Below are 15,386 nucleotides of genomic sequence, written 5' to 3'. Positions count from 1 at the left end.
CGACTGCACTGGCTACAATGCAATTGCACAAGGAAAGCAAAACAAGAATAGAGGACCCAAGCACCACAGCACGGCATTGCAGACGCCAACAGCGCCCTTTCTGAGCAGATCTGTCTTGCTGATCAGGCAGGCTGCCTAGCTCTCTTGCTAACTCGTGAACGTCTGCTCTGCCTGCATGTGAAAGAAACGTGTCACCAAGCTGGGGCTGGGCCTCAAGTTGTGGTTCCTGTCCTAAAGTTGTGGGGCTGGGTTAGACTTTGGTCAGTATATATGAGGCCAACGTCCAGCTTTTAATTCACTACTAGAGTGAAGTACACTTGGAATGTTGCAGCAGTGAAACAAACAAAATGAAGCCATAGATATGAGCAAAATGAACAGGTTTCCTCCACTCCACAGGCTACGATGACGCATCGCGGGCCGTAAAGTGCGATTAAAAATCTTGAGGGAATGCAAAGTAGCTTATTACCCATGTATGCAACCATTTTCGTTTGGTTCTCGGAGCATCTGAGTTCGTCTATGCTCCGTCTGTGCACCAATGAAATCAGTGTTCAAAACAAGCCGATCGGGCGAGCACGTTTCATCATCACTTCTTTTTGTGTTCAAACGAAATTTCAATTTTTCCTGCGATATCAGCTTCTTTGCTGGGCTAGTTGGTAAAGCATGGTTTCGAAAAGCTTTTTACGAAATCAGCTTCATAGTTCACCTGTTCTTGATGTCCGTAGCAGGAGCCTACTTGCACATGTAAGCAGTTTACCTCGCGCATTACTGTACGAATGGACCCAAGCTTGGCTTCACTCCGATCCTTTCAGGCCGGGCAGAGCTAAGTAAGCAGTAATTTAGCGAACTCTAGACAAGCCTGGGCTTGGCCTTTTGACCTCAGATTGAGGCTTGTGCCGCGCGCTACTGCTTGCTACTATGCACGTGCTAGTCGCACCTTTGTTCATTTTTTATTTTCACAGTTCTTTGGTCACGCTGGCGATATGCTGTTGACCTGAAGGTGACACTTAAATCTCATCACGCTGTGATTTGGGCAAAATATGAAAATGCACTTTGCAATGTCAGTGCATGTGAAGCAACCCAGGTGGCCGAAATTGGAAGAGCCTTAGCACAGCCGAAGGCCTGGTACTGCCCATACAGTAAAGCATTGCCATTCCTGCTGCTTCCGTGCTTGCCTAACAGTTTCTGCCTTGTATTTAACATACAAACTGCTCTAAATAATGTCAGCTAATCCAGAGCCTTTCCATACTGGTTTGCTCATACTGTACAAGCAAGCAGCCTCCTACATTAAAAGGCCCATGAAAAGCTATTTACTACAACTAGAAAATGCATGTGAGTAATAGGTATCCCATCAGTCCTCCCCTCAACACAAAAATATTTAAGCTAGTGTCACTAATACCGAAAATGACACTCCTCCCCTCAACTCAACGCCGTGCTTCGTTCAGCCCAAATCACTTGGGAGCGTCCAATGAGTGGGTGCACCCAGCAAGCCCCGATGACGTCACAAGAGAAGTTTGCGGTGGGAATGTGTTGCCCTAATCGGTTGCAAGCGGTCGACAGCAGCACCTTTTAAACATTATTTTTAAACTACTGGCCCCATGCAAAGCTTCTAAATTTGGCTCAAATACTCGCAAAGACCACCTGAATAGATTTCTTCCACTCGAATATTAGAGCAAGCACCGTTTTAGGAATCCTTTAACCTCACAAATTACAGTCAAGCCCACATACATTAACTCGTAAAAAAATGCCGAGTTCGATATAACATGTCATTCAATATAAGAGTTGTAGTAATTATGACAACAAACAAAACAAAATGAGACAGAAGAAATACATTTCTATGGCAACCATGTAATGCTCCACAGAATACAGGGCAAAACAGTTTTGAATTCTTTTCTGCTTTTTTTCACTGCTTCGGAAAGAGTGCATTTCTCAATGTTATCGGGAGACTGTGCAAATCAAACCAGAGGCTATGCAAATCGAACCAGGAAATTCGGACAGCTCGTTCCAGAAATCATCGAGAACTGAGCGTCCTGTGACTGAACGTCGAGGAACCATTTGTAGATGTGCTTCAACATCTTCCGGCGGTGCGAGTGCTGGGTCTCTTCTCCACTTTAGCCTGAACACCAGCCTTGTTCTTCAAAATGGTGCTCAGATTGCTGCTTGTAACCTGGTATGCCACAGTGACTTCAGATTTTTCTTTCCGCCTCGTTCAACTCTCCTGATAATTTCCAATTTTATGAAAAAGTGGAGATTTTCCCATTTCACAGCTGCCGTTGCGAAGTGCCGTGCATGAAAACCACTTGAGAATGCTGGCACAATACAACAATGGACCAAAAATGCATACTATGGCTGGCTGGCTATGCACTTGCTGCCTGCATCATTAAAAATCTGCACAACCATTAGTCAAACAGAGAAATGTGTTAGCTGTGTTCGCTCTTCCATCCACTATTGATGCTCCCTGGAGTGGTCCCATCACAACTTCCATTCCTGAAGGTAACCTAACCTCTGGAGATGTGCTGAGGGAAATCCTGCTCCTTGAGTCGACCATTGGTTTCTGACCTACTGGTTGTGATGCCTATTTTTTGTACAATTAGCCCTATTTTTTCTATACATTCATGTTGTAGCTGTATAGTGCACAGAAACAGTTCAATATAGAGAATAATTCTACCCTAACTACAGTCCTGATGCACTGCAATGGGGCATCGCATTTGCGCCGTCTTGCCAGTGTCTACAGAGTGCAATGACTACAAACCGGAGACCTACACTGCTACCATGAGTGTACAACTCAAGAATGGTTTGTATGCAAGGGGGCATCTGCTATCTTAACTCCAAAAGATGCACACACAGCTGATCTGTACAGGGTAAGCAAGTGCACATACAGAGATCCTTCGGTGTGCTCTTCTGTTACTGCAGGTGAGGTACCAGAACGATACTTCTACCCAACGCAAAAACTGAGTTTCATGTTGTGCCGGACATTTGACCTTCAGTCAACCTCAAAGTCACATCTTCAAAGTCAAACCATAGTGACATCAATGTTAACCCACAACCTTGACTTTATGTGCAGAACTACTTGCAGGCAGTAGTAGGCAGATGACACAGCCAAAAATTATGAGTCGGCGGGCTTTGTGACGTAACGATACCACATGCTGTCACAAAGTTGAGAAGACTTGCAAACTGAGCTTGCTCATTTGAGGTGGACGGGCGAAGAGGAACCAGTATTTCAGGGCTCTTGGATGTCAATTCCAGCTCCTAGGCCATGCGGACAGGTTCGTATGGCTTGGTTACAGTGGGGCGTGATATTCATGTTGGCAGGTCACGACCAGTAGCTGGATAATACAACTGCAGGGGTTCTATATTAAAAACAAAAGAGTGCATGATCACTGTATAAAATTAGTTGAGGTTTAGCTTTAGTTAAACCTGGTAGGTTGCATAAGCAATACTGCATGGCTACGTTCAGGTTCAGCATGTAGTGTAGCCAAGTGTGGTGCGATATCTTTAGGCTGCGGCGCAGCTACCAACCGGGTTTACCTGACGGCTTGAAGAGGGGGCCCATCTGCGGTCGCTCGTTGCTATGGCAACGACGTACCATCCGTGGCGCGGCGTGGCTACCGGTCGGGTTTACACGATGGGCTGAAACCTGGCTTAGTATTGCTTACGCAAAAAAGAAGCTGCCAAACCTCTTCCTCACCAGTCAGGGATAAGGAGCCGAGCATCAGATTGTGATGCTCACAATGCCACTAAATGTTAGCGTTGGCAACTAATGGTGGAATTACCCAGCGGATACAGTTTGTCAAGAAAACGAATTGTGGAAGCAACAACAGCGAAAGCAAGCCAATAAAAGCAGCTTCCTTCTTGACTGTTGGAAAAATTGTGGGGCTTTAAGCATGGCTGGAACATAGTGATAGAGCAAAACCTGTGAGGGTTGCAGCAATAGCCGCAGACCACTGTCTTTTCAATCCGTGGTTTTCGCCTAATTTTTCCTTAAAGAGCAGCTGCATCACTTTTCGAGAATTTAGCAATATTCAAGGATTCAAATCTACATGGGCTGTAGATAATGCATGCAAAGTGTTTTTGTGCTAGCGTTCAAACTGATGGCGCAATCAACGATTAAACCTCGAGCTTCTTACTGCATTGAAGTTTTGAGGAGAAGCTTGGTGATGATGTCAGGACAGCAATATTTCTTATTTTCGTTGCCTTCGCCTACATCCTGATGCGCCTTTTCTGAAAGTGCTAATCAACACTTCTAGAACTTTGCTTTCGGCAGCCTGTTTTTTACTTCTTCAAACCAAGTGTGTCTATGCAGGAAGCGTACTGGTACCATCAATGACATCATGCGTCCCCCACCCATCACTGTGCAGTGCGGAGAAGCCTGATAGCTGTCGCGGTTTTAATCGCTAATTACTGCATTGTTTCGAATGCTAGCACCAAGATATTTTGCATGCTTAAACTACAAGCTATAATCATTCAACTGCTCGAAACTCATCGAAATCTAAAACTGGTGCAGCTTCCCTTTAAGTTAGGTTTTTGGGAAAGGAAGGCACCTTATACTTTTGGGTGGATATGTACACCTAATCAGGTCAAGGTCACATTTTCATATTTTTTTTTTGTAAATTGGTTTATAAGAAAGGGAAGGCACAATATCTGTCAGACTTCTCATGGACACCTGAACCACACTATGCGGGAAGGTGGGATAGAAAGTGGAAAGCGCAATTCCAAACTCTCAAGGGTAAGGACCCCCCAACTTCCTTTTCACTGGTTGCATGCGAGTTAAACGGTGATCGCAGAGCAGAAGTGTCTATGTACGCAATGTAAAAGTAACGCACATTCATTGTAGGCAGGAAATAATTACAGTAATAAATATGGAATGAAAAAGTGTGAGCATTGCAATACCCTGGGATTCGATGTCGCCTCCTGGCCCTTCATGGCTTGTTCTACAGCTCCTTATAATATAAAACATCACATAATGCAACCTAAAAGGGAACACACGCCACTGGGAAATGTAATTTATTTTATTGTCAGTTGTAAAGGAAGTGTACAGATAAAAGCACTACGAAGCGGATTCGAGCTGCGGATTTGGCGTTGAAAACGCAGCATTAATCAACTGAGCTATAGAAGCGACGAGAATATTGGGCTTTATTTGCGGTCTTTTTCGTTTTAACAATATTATGTTATTTATCGCGAGGTGACGCTGCTCACAGAACCCTACCATTGAGAGAATGGAATCATGCAAGTGGAAATAGGTCCCTTAGTGCAGGGCTACACAGTAATTTTGGCCACCTAGGAGCCTTTAACGTGCCCTGACATCGCACAACACAGGGCTCCCTCTCTATTTATGGTTAGGTTTTGGGGAAAGGAAGGTGCATTATACTTTTGAATGGACAACAGGGAATTGTTGACACATACATTCAATCAAGTCAAGGTCAAGTTTTCATACTTTTTTTTTATAATAATGATAATAATTGGTTCACAGGAAGGAAAAGGTGAAGTATCTGTCACACTTATTGCTGTGGGCACCTGAACCACACGCTAAGGGAAGGGAGGAAGGTGGGAGTGAAAGTGGAAAGAGGAGCCATAGTGGAGGGCTACAGAATAATTTCAACAAAATGGAGATCTAGCATGCACTGACATCTCACAGCACATGGATGCCTCTTTGTTTCACCTCCATCAAATAATAATTGGTTCATAGGAAAGGAAAGGCGAAGTATATCTGTCACACTTGTTTCTGTGGGCACCCAAATCACACCATAAGTAAAGGGAGGAAGGTGGGAGCGAAAGTGGAAAGAGAAATAGGAGCTGGTAGTGGAGGACTACGGAGCAATTTCGACAACCTGAGGATCTTCAATGTGCACTGACATAGCACAGCACACGGACACCTCTTCGTTTCGCCTCCATCGAAATGCCGCCAGCGGCGGTTGCTATCGAACCCAGGTACTCCAGCACAGTAGTTGGGCATCTTAACCACTGGCCACAATTAAAAATTAGGTCAAGGTCACACTTGAAGATCAAACTCGGAGCCAGGGTGACTTTGGCTTTACCAAGCATAATGAAGCTTTTCCTGAGAGTCCCCCTTCACCTTCCCTGCATCCTGGAAATGCTCGAGTAACAAAAGGCAAAAAAAAAAAAAAAAAGAACGCCCCCTGCTAAAATCAGAGAATAGCGAATTTCACTTGCAAAGCCTACTCAACCGGGCAGGAAAGAGAAACTCTCCAGAGACAGAAGGGAAGGAGAGGAGCATGGCACTGCAGATTGATTATCACGGCTTAACCCCATTATTAACGAGTCTTCTGAAAAAAAGTTTTGCAGCCACTCAGTCAGAAGGCGATGCCTCACAATAAACAAGTTAGAACATATTTCCGAAATTAGGGTGGTCAGTGGCCCTTCAAATGGTGCCCGACTTAGTGTGACCTTCACTGTATTTTCAAGCCGATATCGAAGACAATGCCCACAATATTTCTTTAAACTAATAGAAGAATGCTTCAAGAAGTTCATGGAATACTTGGTGATGTAAAGTGTGCCCTCTCCAGTTCTGGATGGCCATACACTAAGCAGCACAATATCCAGAAAACATGATGAAACAATGCTATACACTGCCCACATTCATTTCCAATTAGGCAAGCATACTGAGAAACTCTCAATAAGCTGTTTAAAAAGTCTTCCTGAGCATGCAATATAAATAAGTTTGCAAATGAGAGCTACAAGACATGTTACAAAGGAGACTTCTAAATTAACTTTCAGCCATTAGTGATCACTGATGCCCACCTGTACTTTGATAATTAAAATTTTGAATTTTCATGAAATCTGGAATCCATCATATGTGACCTCAAACTTACAAGCAAAATAGAGTAGAAACCTGCTATAGTAAACTCGGATATAGTAGTAAAAAATTCTATTAGAGTAAAATTAAATGTTGCTTTTTTTCCATTGACATTGTTTTCTGTCTCTAGTAAAGGCATTTGTGATAAAAACCAGCCATAGCAAATATCGTCTGGCCGCAGCGACGTGCTTCCCACGAAATCATCATGGCATGTTTGCAATCTAGGATCGCGAGGCAAGTATTTTTTTTATTTTTCGAAAAAAAACGAATAAAGCTGACTTTTTTTTTAATGGCACCACCACCATGCTTACTAGCTTCTAGGAGAAGCAAGCTTTCAAGGCATTGGAGCCATGAATCAAAACACGTGGCGCAGGGGAGAAAAAGTAAATGTGACCGCGAACGTGAAAAGAAAGCGGCGCAGTCCATTATGAAAAAAAAAAAAAAAAAACAAGGGAGAGAATAGAAGCCCTATGAGAAGCAGGGAAGGGAAGAAATTTCTGTATGTCCGCAGCACTGGGTAGCGCGAAGCACGAGACAGCAATGGCAACAGACAGAGGCATAGAAGATTGGCAGTGCATTTGAATGACCCGTGAGGTTTTGCCGTGCTTCACTGTGTTGAACGCATTTTTCAACCATTCCCTTGTAAATAACACAGACAGCGGAAGACAACACTGTATTTGTTGAAAGCTTTGATTTTTCGCATGAAACTAAACTCGCGTCATACTCTTGGCCATGCTGTATTCTTGCTAAGCAGTACTTCCACAAGGTGTAAACGAAATCCAAAATGTGATGCAGTAAAATCTTGTTAATTCAACCCTTTCAGTTCAAATAATTTGAACTAGCACCGCGGCCCTAGCCGACGCCCATGAAAGCCTGTGGCGTCGGACGCTCATTAATTCTAACAGTGGGCAGTTTCGCTCTAGTTAATTCAGACGGGATTTCACATAGAGATGCAACCAGTAACCACTGGAGCAGTTCTTGCCAAAGCTCAGTTACACGGAACAGTGGTGCCTGCATTCGAATCATGTACGCTATGGCAGGTTTCTACAATGAGTGGAAGTTCCCAATTATCCAAAAATAACTGTCACATAGTTTCGGTTTCACTTTCCTTAACTGCATGCCTTTCTGTGGCTGTGACCGGGCACATGCATCGGCCAGTTGCGCCGTTTTGGATGCTGCTTTGTATGCCACACTATTATTTTTTATTTTGGAATGGCGTCATAATGTTATAACGTTTAGATATATATTCCTTGCGAGCATCCACATGCTCGTCATATGCAGTTTCACTGCACTGCATAGACTGTGGGGTCATGCATCGTCAAAATGTGACAGGGCCAGTAGTTTTGTGAAGAGGCGCCACTGTGCTGTACTAAAGTGCATATATCGCCTCCCCGCCAGGGTGGCGCAGTGGTTACGGTGAGCAACTACTGTTCCCAAGGATGCGGGATCGAATCCCAGCCTCGGTGGCTACTTTTCCATTGAGGCAAAAAGCTAGGCGCCCGTGTGCTGTGCGATGTCAGTGCACGTTAAAGAACCTCGGGTGGTAGAAATTTCCGGAGTCTTCCACTACGGTGTCTCTCATAGCCTGAGTCGCTTTGGTACATTAGACCCCACAAACCAAGCCTTTATTTTTATTTATATCCTACCCTGTGCTTTCTTCCTGCCACTCACTTCTTTGATTTTCCCTATCCTTTTAATTCTGCTGCTCCAGTTCAGGTGGTTAAAATATTAGATAGCAGATACCAGAGCCTGCAAACATCTTTTCCTTCCGTTTTTGATAGCTATATAATAAATAACCACTGCATCACACAGTGGAAAAGGTAGTGGAGGCCTGCACTGTATCAGAGCACTTCTTCAACGTTCGAGAAATTTTGTGCACAAAGTAAAGCACTTGATGGAGCCGGAAAAAGAAGTTCTCACTTGGGTTTCATCTGAAATGCTGACGAAGATCACACAGGTGTTCAATAGATGAAATTACTGTGCTGCAAACAGTTTTCGGCCGTTTTAGGCCATTTGATAATTTGACTTTTCGGTTCATTTGAATCTTTTTTCAGGTCCCTTGAAGGCTGAATTATTGAGAGTTTACTGTAACATATTATCTTATAACTGTCAAAAAGAAAAAAAGACTTATAAAAGAGACAATAGGAGGAGGCTGGAAGGCTTTCTGGCTGTTTCTTTTAAAACCCAATGAAAGGTATTTGGTAGGTACCCACTTAATAACCAGACAGCATCACCAGGGTCATGTAATCATGGAAAACTGATATAGCAATAACCTGATAAAGCAAAGAGTTTAGCAGGTCCGCATGACTTTACTAGAGGGGGGGTTCTGCATACACTGAGCTACAGTGGCTAGTCTCTTGTGCAACTGTATTCTCACTTTAAAATACAGATTGAGACTTCGACTTCTTTGCGAGTCCACTGACTGTTGGTCACACAACTGCAGTAACTGCTCCTGAACTGCCTCATTAACGCAGTATGCAAAGAGCTTGTTCTTGTCCATTCAGCCTAGTCCAACGACATCCACTTGTGGCCTGCTGTCCCAGAATCAGCCATGGAAATTTTGGGAATTTTTTTTCCGCCAAACTGCCAATTCTGTTTAAAAGTGGCTCTTCCGACTTAGAGCATGCTTCACTTTCACTGTTATGTACTCTCTCATGCCAGCAGACAATTGGTCAGGTTTGCTGCTAAAATACAGCGCTTGACAGTAAGCACAAGAAGAGACTGGTGTCCTGTAATGGCGCATGACAGTTTATCCTTGCCATGGAAAAAAAAAAAAAAGCTGTTTGCAAGGTGACATTACCGCACTAATAAACCCTGAAAACTGCCAACCATTGTACAATCCTGAAATTCAATCTTTAACCAAAAATGTGAAAGCAGAGGACACAAACTAAAAACAAAAAAGAAAAAGAAAGAAAACGGCAGGACCCATGCATCAAAAGGAATGACAAAAGTCCGGGTAGCTATCACAACCTGCCCCAATTACCAGAGCAAAACAAGCCCTGTGGAACCTGTCATCGTGACTGTGGCAGAAAAGCCCCACAGCTTGCCTCAGTTTGTGGGAGGCATTTCAAACCACAGACTCCTGAACCAGGGACTCCGGAATGGGGGAGGGGGCAGTGGAGCTCCTCCCCCATTTCTCACTGGTTGAATTCACCATCAAATAAGCAGCGAAGAGTTATCAATGCAAAGAAGTGTGGCTGTACTAGCTGCCTTCTTGGGCAGACCTAAAGCCCTTCGTATTAGTACCTCAGTGCAATCATGACCCAAAAGAAATTATTGGCTAACCAGCTCCGGTTTGTGGGCATGATAAACAACTGAAAAGGACTATGTCCAAAATTCTTTACTGCAGTTGTTAAGCGGGGATCCGGGCACTGGTAGCGGGCACTGGTAGCGAGCAAGACCGGAGCAGGGGTGGCCTAACTTGCAGTCAGCTGGTCCGCAAAATCACTTTCTCTTCCTCCTTCTCGGTGATTTGCCCATTTAATCGGAACCTCTTCTTTACAATCTGGCCCTCGCAGAAAAGAGGAGCCATCCTGGCGACTCAAGGAGATGAAAGGAATGCGGGATCGTAGTAAGGCTTCAAACGGTCGACGTGAACAATCTCACGCCCACGACGGCGAAGGTCGGTGGATGCGGCTAGTGGCTCAGCTAAGCAATTCACGGGAGAAGTCTGTTGGAGCACTAGGTAGGGTCCGCGGTACTTGGAAATAAACTTGTTGGTCAGACCGGGTGGTGTCGATGGGACCCAGAGCCACACGTAAGAACCGGGAGAAAATTGGTGGACAGAGTGGCTGCTGTCGCTGTGCGCTTGTTTCTGGGCTTGCTCGTCCAAAGTGAGTGAGCGAGCCAGTTTGCGACATTCTTCAGCGTGCCTGGCAGCTGCTGAAAGCGATGTGTACTCTGAGATATCAGGACGGTAGGAAAGGATGGTGTCGAGTGGAGACGAAGGTTCACGCCCGTACAGCAGAAAAAATCGCGAGAATCCGGTAGTTGCTTGAACGGCGGTGTTGTAGGCGTAGGTTATAAATGAGAGAATCTCGTCCCAATCGGAGTGATCGGAGGCGATGTACTTGGACATCATGTCACCTAGTGTGCGATTGAAGCGCTCTGTCAGTCTGTTGGTTTGAGGGTGGTACGCACTGGCTGTCCGGTGGATGGTTTGACATTCGCGTAGGAGCGCTTCGACAACCTCGGACAGGAAAGATTTGCCTCAATCACTTAGAAGTTCACGGGGGGCACCGTGCCGTAGAATGAAATGATGAAGAAGAAAGGACGCGATAGTGGGCCCGGTGGCATCCTGAAGTGCTGCTGTCTCCGCATAGCGAGTAAGGTGATCGACGGCCACGATTATCTAACGATTTCCTGCAGGTGTGTACGGCAGAGGTCCATACAAATCGATGCCAACACGATCGAATGGTCGGTATGGGCACGGAAGGTGCTGTAGTAGAGCCGGCTGATGGAGAGGAGGCGGCTTGCGACGTTGGCAATCGATGCATGAACGCACATACTTACTGACAAAGGTATACATACCGCGCCAGTAAAAGCGCTGTCGCAACCGTTCATAAGTCTTAAATACACCCACATGGCCACACTGCAGATCGTTATGGTAAGATGCGCAGATATCACTTCGGAGGTGGCGATGTACGACGAGCAGCCACTTACAGCCGTCTAGCATATAGTTGCGTCGATAGAGAAGACGGTCACGAAGGGCAAAATGCTGCGCTTGACGATGAAGGGCGCGAGGAGCCGGTGAAAGTGACGAGTTCGTAAGAAGATTGATTAGTGATGTAAGCCACGGATCCTTGCGCTGTTCTGATGGCATGTCGTTGATGGACAAGGAAGACAAGGCGGAGCTGGAGGCAGGGGACAACGAAGCGTCAGGCGACACTGGCGAGCGAGATAAAGCGTCTGTGTCGGAGTGCTTACGCCCTGTACGATAGATGACTCGGATATCATACTCTTGTAGTCTAAGCGACCAGCGGGTGAGACGGCCGGTGGGGTCTTTTAGTGAAGACAACCAACATAAAGCGTGGTGGTCCGTAACAACATCAAATGGGCGCCCATACAAGTATGGCCGAAATTTCTGAAGCGCCCGAACAATTGCCAAGCATTCCTTTTCTGTCACCGAGTAGTTGGTCTCAGCCTTGGTCAGCGTTCGACTTGCGTACGCCACAACACCGGGTTTTCTTTGGGCAAGAACAGCGCCGAGGCCGGCGTCGCAGGCATCGGTGTGCACTTCGGTAGGAGCAGCCGGATCGAAATGGCGCAATACAGGGGGTGAGCTAAGCATCGTGCGCAATTTCGTAAAAGCAGTATCGCAAGCCGGCGACCAGGCAGAAAGATCTTTGTGGGCGCTGAGAAGTCACGTCAGAGGAGCAATGATGGTCGCAAAGTTCCGAACGAAACGCCTAAAATAGGAGCATAAGCCTATGAAGCTTCATAGTTGCTTGATAGATGTTGGCTTCGGGAACTCAGCGACAGCGCGGAGTTTCGATGGATCAGGAAGGATGCCATCCTTGGACACTGAATGCCCTAAAATAGTAAGTTGGCGAGCGGCGAAATGGCACTTTTTCAGATTGAGCTGCAGACCAGCGTCACTAAGACATTGCAAGACAGTTTCACAGTTTCAAGGCGAGTTAGGTGGGTCGCGAAGCGACGATGTCATCCAAGTAGCAGAGACATGTGTGCCACTTCAAACAGCGGAGAATATTGTCCATCATGCGTTCAAAGGTGGCGGGCGCATTACACAGGCCAAACGGCATGACGTTGAACTCACACAGCCCGTCGGGGGTGACAAAAGCTGTCGTGGGGCGATCGTCTTCAGCCATTGGAACTTGCCAGTAGCCAGATCGTAAATCGATTGAAGAGAAAAATTCTGCTCCATGCAAAGTATCCAGCGCGTCGTCTATGCGTGGTAGCGGATAGACGTCCTTTCGTGTGATCGCATTAAGGCGGCGGTAGTCCACACAGAATCGAATAGACCAGTCTTTCTTCTTGACTAAAAGGACCGGGGACGCCCAAGGGCTACTGGAGGGCTGAATAACACCTCTACTGAGCATCTCATCAACTTGCTCATCAATAATGCGGAGCTCTGAGGCTGATGCACGATGAGGACGTTGGCGTAACGGGGCATGCGTACCAGTATAGATGTGGTGGGCAACAGTTGATGTCCGATCCAAGGATGGCTGCTGGATGTGAAAGGAAGTTCGGAATCGGTTCAGCAAGTCGAAGAGCTTGGCGCGTTGATCTGGAGCGAGAGCACTGTCGATGGCTTTGTCAAAGGCAGCAAGAGGCGATGAAGGAGACGAGGAACGAGGTGGGCTAAGGGCACTTATGCAGTCGGAGATTGTGTTGGCACAGGCGGAGAGAAGCGGCGGGACGGTAACAAAATTTTCTGATCGAACAGGGTCGGCATGCTCAACGCACTCGCCACATTGCAACGTGAGTGGATAGAATGAATCGTTAGTAATGGCTAGTTCGGTGCGGCCGCTTCGTACACTAAGGTCGGCGCAGGGTAGGGGAAGACAGCGTCGCGAGACGAAAAGTGAAGATGGGGTGAAGAGCACTGTACAGTCATGAAGAGAGGCACAGTTTATAGGCACAATAGCGGCAGATAAAGGCGGGATATCAGTAGCATCCGCAACGCGGCATTTGGCTTCCCCAAGACAGTTAACGGCGGTCGGTGCGGTGCTCAGCGGAGAAAGCTCTACCTCGGCATGAGCGCAATTAATTACGGCGCGATTGCGACACAAGAAGTCCCACCCTAAAATAATGTCATGGGAGCAGTCACGGAGAACGATAAAACTGATGACATAGAGAACGTCCTGAATGGTGACTCGAGCCATGCAGGTACCGAGCGGTGCGATGTGCTGAGCAGTGGCGGTGTGCAAAAAAATCCCAGAATACGGCAAAACAACTTTTCGTAACAAGCGGCACAGTCTAACGTTAATAACCGACACAGTAGCACCAGTATCTACAAGCGCAAGAGTACAAACATTTTCAATGGTAAGTTCGATTAAATTATTAGGTGGCGAAGCAGGACTTTCACTTGTCGACGAAAGCACAGTTTTTGCCTGCGGAACTGCGTCTAGTGGTTTTCCGGCATTGGCGAGGTAGAGCGACGACGCATCGGTGACAGCGCGCGACGACGCAGAGAGGTTGAGTGGTGGTCATGCGAGAAGTGGTCAAAGTAAGACTAGGGCTGAGGTGGCGCACGGGGTGGGGACGGCGGCTGTGCGTAGGCAGCCGGGCTCTGATCGAAAGCGTACGGTGTCGGGCGACAGCAGCACAGGCGTGCAACATGGCCAGGTAGACCACATGCAAAGAAAATTGGCCGGTTGTCAGATGTGCGCCAAGGGCGTAGAATAGGTGGCGCACGACGCTGAGTGAAAAATGCGCGCTGAGGCGGACCATACGATGGCAAAGGCGTAGGAGGGGGTGGTCTTGCGGCAACCTCAGCATAAGACAGTGGAGTGGGTCCGGACGTCGGAACAGTGTCGGCATGAATGAGCGGAGCTGTCAGTGGTGCGGAATGAAGAGTAGGTTGTCGAGGGGGCGGAAGTGCGTCGGCAACTTGTTCCTGAATAACCTGGCATATGGTCGGAGCCAGGTGTGAGCTGGAATGCGGAACGTTTGAAATTAGCGATAATTGCCGTGCAACTTCTTCCCGTACGAAGTCTTTAATTTCTTGAATTAGTGTGGAGCCGACAGGGGCGTCACACATAGCCACGATCGTGGCTTCAGGTTGCCGAGGGACGATGCGTTGCCGACGAAAGTCGTCGTAGCTTTGACACATCGTGACAACCTCACTTACAGTACGGGGCTCTTTTGCCATCAGAATGTTGAACACGCCTTCGTGGATGCCCATCATGATGCGGCGAATCTTCTCAGCTTCAGTCATTGATGCGTTTACACGATGACACAAATCTAAAACGTCTTCGATGTAGCTGGTAAAGGTTTCTCCTGTCTGCTGCATCCGCTCACGCGAACGGTGTTCGGCGCGAAGCTTGCGGACCACAGGTCGACCGAAGACATCCACAAATCGGGATTTGAACGAGGCCCAAGTTGGAATGTCAGCCTCGTGATTTGTAAACCACAACTTTGCTACTTGGGTCAGGTAGAAGATCACGTTGTTTTTTAGGATGTCATCCCACTTATTGTGGGTGCTTATGCGTTCATACGAAGAAAGCCAGTCCTCGACGTCCTGATTGTCGGTACCGCTGAAGACCGGCGAGTCCCGCTGGCGAAGCACCCCGGAGCATGGAATAGAAGGGGCCGAGGTAGCGGGGCCGGTGGTGTTAGTGCTGGAGTCTGTCATTGAGGTAGGAATTCGGCGGCTGCAGAGCTCCAGGGCGAGGAAATGGAAAAGAAATCCCGCACCTCCACCAAGTGTTAAGCGGGGATCCAGGCACTGGTAGCGGGCACTGGTAGCGAGCAAGACCGGAGCAGGGGTGGCCTAACTTGCAGTCAGCTGGTTCGCAAAATCACTTTCTCTTCCTCCTTCTCGGTGATCTGCCCACTTAATCAGAACTTCTTCTTTACACAGTCAATAATTATACTCGCATGTACACTTTTA

At 46.9% G+C, this 15,386-nt stretch overlaps 1 protein-coding gene across 1 annotated transcript; it reads right to left on the bottom strand.

The window, feature by feature from the left end:
- Nucleotides 1-14,003: 14,003 nt before the first annotated feature.
- LOC146180843 (uncharacterized) lies at nucleotides 14,004-15,331 on the bottom strand. The gene has a single exon (XM_084576174.1). The coding sequence runs from the start codon at nucleotides 15,126-15,128 to the stop codon at nucleotides 14,007-14,009; it is 1,122 nt and encodes a 373-aa protein (XP_084432300.1). The 5' UTR covers nucleotides 15,129-15,331; the 3' UTR covers nucleotides 14,004-14,006.
- Nucleotides 15,332-15,386: the final 55 nt, after the last annotated feature.

This window comes from Amblyomma maculatum, chromosome 8, assembly GCF_055883805.1.
Source record: "Amblyomma maculatum isolate TAMU_Amacu chromosome 8, ASM5588380v1, whole genome shotgun sequence".
Lineage (NCBI taxonomy): Eukaryota > Metazoa > Arthropoda > Arachnida > Ixodida > Ixodidae > Amblyomma > Amblyomma maculatum.
The sequence above is the reverse complement of the archived record's forward strand: the minus strand, read 5'-3'. Positions and strand labels throughout refer to the sequence as shown.